This window comes from Anneissia japonica, unplaced genomic scaffold (assembly GCF_011630105.1).
Source record: "Anneissia japonica isolate Jap-2015-1 unplaced genomic scaffold, ASM1163010v1 scaffold142_len1259957_cov175, whole genome shotgun sequence".
Lineage (NCBI taxonomy): Eukaryota > Metazoa > Echinodermata > Crinoidea > Comatulida > Comatulidae > Anneissia > Anneissia japonica.
The window spans coordinates 369,538-372,529 of record NW_022684560.1 but is presented as its reverse complement, the minus strand read 5'-3'; the positions used below and the strand labels follow the sequence as shown (position 1 = coordinate 372,529).

Sequence of the window (2,992 nt, the reverse complement as noted above, 5' to 3'; positions counted from 1 at the left end):
ATTAAATGGATCCGTCTGTATATATTGGGATTCCTTCCAGTGGATGCTTAGTTTATTTTGTCATTCTGATCGGATTTTCTCTACTGTTCCGTTTTAATTTTAAATAGTTTTGCATAAATATGAAAAAGAAACTTTCCATGGTCTTATTATTATCTAAGTTGTGAATGTGTTTTCACTAATCGTCGGTTTAGCACTGTCGTAAACGCCAGTGACCAATCCATAGGTGATGCAATTAATTTTGATGTAGATTTTCATTAATGTTCAATGCAGACAATGGTTGAGTGATGCGATTGATGTTCATTGTTTGAACATTGTTTCACTAATGCAATCAATGTTGTTAATAAAAAAAAACCCCATATGATTGATGTAAATATTGATTGATGTTTAAATTTGTTTACGATTAATAAAGCTAAGTATGATTGATCTCTAAGCACGGCTAAGGTTGATACAAAACATTCAGCAATAACTGCAATATTTCAAAAAATAATGTGAAAACTGTGCGAACTGTTGTTAAACCACAAGTTTAATGTTGTGTTTTTCCTTTTTTCTATTTAAGGCTATCTGTTTTGGACCCGACTACATTGAACGTCCATTATCGCGAAATCCATTCTCAGCGCATTAAACACTATGGTTGATGCCATAATATACTGTACATTGTCAACGACACAAACATCATAATTTGATAACTTGTTCAAGATGCAAGACCATAATTAATAGAGGGAATAAATACACGTCGTTTTTGTTTGTCTGTTTGTGTGGATGATATGTTGTGTTGGCGGGTGTGAACGTATTTTATATAATACAGAGGCCTATTATGCATATTTTAAGTAGGCCACGGTACTAATAATAGGCACATATAGCAACTTTTATTTCGAAAACTGAGTTCATAAACAATACAAAAGCATTTAAATAGGAAATTAAAAATTAAACGTAAAGAGCTGGTGTATATTTTGGTTAATTTATAGAAATGTTTTTATTAGTAGCATCAGATACAATCGGTACAATGTTGTATATACGATATTTGCTTAAATGACTATTGACAAATAATTTTTTTTTAAAGCAAATCAACCTAATTAAGAAAAAAAAATCATACAATTAGTACTGTATGATTTTACTGAAGTATTGTAGGCATACTGCTGTATAATTTTTGGCTAATTCTATGTATTTTCGTGAATACTTACTTTTTACCAGTGAACTATGTTGACCTCCCCGATAATGGCCAGTTGTACGTTAGCAATTTGTAATAATCATTGTACAGCACTTCATAATTATCTGTCGCACTTTGTAATAAAATTGCCGCATATTGTCATAAACTGTTGTATTGTCATACTTAGTAATATTAATGATAGGTATCACTTGGTAATAAACTGCGCTTTCTCACTTATTTGTATCTCAAGCTTTGTAATCATATATCTTAAGTATGGTTTCATGCTAATTCATGTATTTTGAATGGTTTATCAACAAACTTTGTGTTAATGATCGTGAGTGTCATAACTCGTTAAATGTCATATGGGTACAATTAAAACATATATATACATATTGCGTTACCTTTGGAAGTACAGAATTTAAATACATACTAGAGTGGTAATACAAATGTCATATAGATTTTTAAAATCGTTATCTTTACATAACTTTAATTTGTGAAAAATGCTAGCATATTTTTGTACGAGTTTGTCAAATACCACTTCGAGAATTTGAAGTTTGGGATTGCAGTCGCCTGATCACTTTAGTGGAAACAATAATAGGCCTACTGTAGTACTATTATAGGCCTAAAGTTCAACCAGTAGTTGTGCGACGTGATACAATCAACCATTGGATGTTAACTCATTAAATTTTAGAATTACTGTAACAATGTTACCCTGATTGTTGTTATTTTCAGACTTTTAGTAGGTTATATGTGTATATTTCAGGTACAGATTCTGCAAAAACAATTTCAGTTGCAATTAGTTCTGTGTCACAGATTGACTAGAATATAGAGCTGAGGCAGCGCAAAACTGAAAATTACTCAGACTTTGGATTGAACAAATAGTCCAAATTAAAATGCAAATAGGCAAAGAAAAAAGCTTTAGATTCAGCTGCACGTGACGCAAGTTTAGGCGATGCCTTTGAAGTCTGAAGCCGGTTTTCCACTAGGCGATTTATTCGCGCGAATCGAAAGCGTCGTTCGTGCGCATGCGTATTCACATTTCTATCGGAGTTTCAGCGAACAGTTTCTACTTTCTGCGAAGCAAAAAAAAAAAACGCAGCAAATCAGAGCTCAGGAAACGAACCACGGCCTTCGATTCGAAAACCGGCTTAACCTGCATCGTACAACCGTGTAGTAGACGAATCCAACTCCACTCCCTTTGAGCAACAAGACGACGCGACACCGTCTGCTGATTATCGGTGACAGGCTGAACGGATAGCTAAAATCACCAAAGTTATCACTAAGCTTATCAACCAATCACTCAATTACATAGTCTCATCTTGCTTTAAGACTGAAAATGTGACACAGAAGGCAAAATTTTCTTTTTCCGAAGTCAAAAGGTTCGAAAACGCCCTAGAAACAGACATTATTGCGCCAGTTTGTCATGCAATTTGAACATAATTGTATTTGAAGCCCATAGAGCCTTTTAGCATTATTTGCTATATAAATAACTGCACAAGTTATCAAAATACACTGTAAATTGCATGTGGACACTGGGTCATTCAAAATTAAGTTCTGTTTGTGCATTTCAGGTACCTAGTCTGAGAAATTTGATCAGGTAATAAAACCATTGTTTGCACAGTGCACAGGGGCTGATCCAGAATTTTTCAAATGGGGGTGGGGGGAACAACAGTTTTAGAATAGTTAAGTGAGTAGCACATACCATTAATTTGCATAGAAATTTTTAAAATTTAGTAGCAAAACAGGGGAGGGGGCACATTCTTCCCCCATTCCCCCAAATGGATCAGCCCCTGAGAGTATTTGTTGGTTTGGTATTCAAGAATGATTCATAAAATATGACGGAAA

At 34.1% G+C, this 2,992-nt stretch overlaps 1 protein-coding gene across 1 annotated transcript in view; it reads left to right on the top strand.

The window, feature by feature from the left end:
• LOC117106447 (fibroblast growth factor receptor 3-like) overlaps positions 1–1,849 on the top strand; it is a 13,399-nt gene extending 11,550 nt beyond the window's left edge. Inside the window, exon 14 of the mRNA XM_033247819.1 lies at positions 557–1,849. Within this exon, the coding sequence (XP_033103710.1) occupies positions 557–622 (66 nt within the window). The 3' untranslated portion in view covers positions 623–1,849. The remainder of the gene's footprint in view (positions 1–556) is intronic.
• Positions 1,850–2,992: the final 1,143 nt, after the last annotated feature.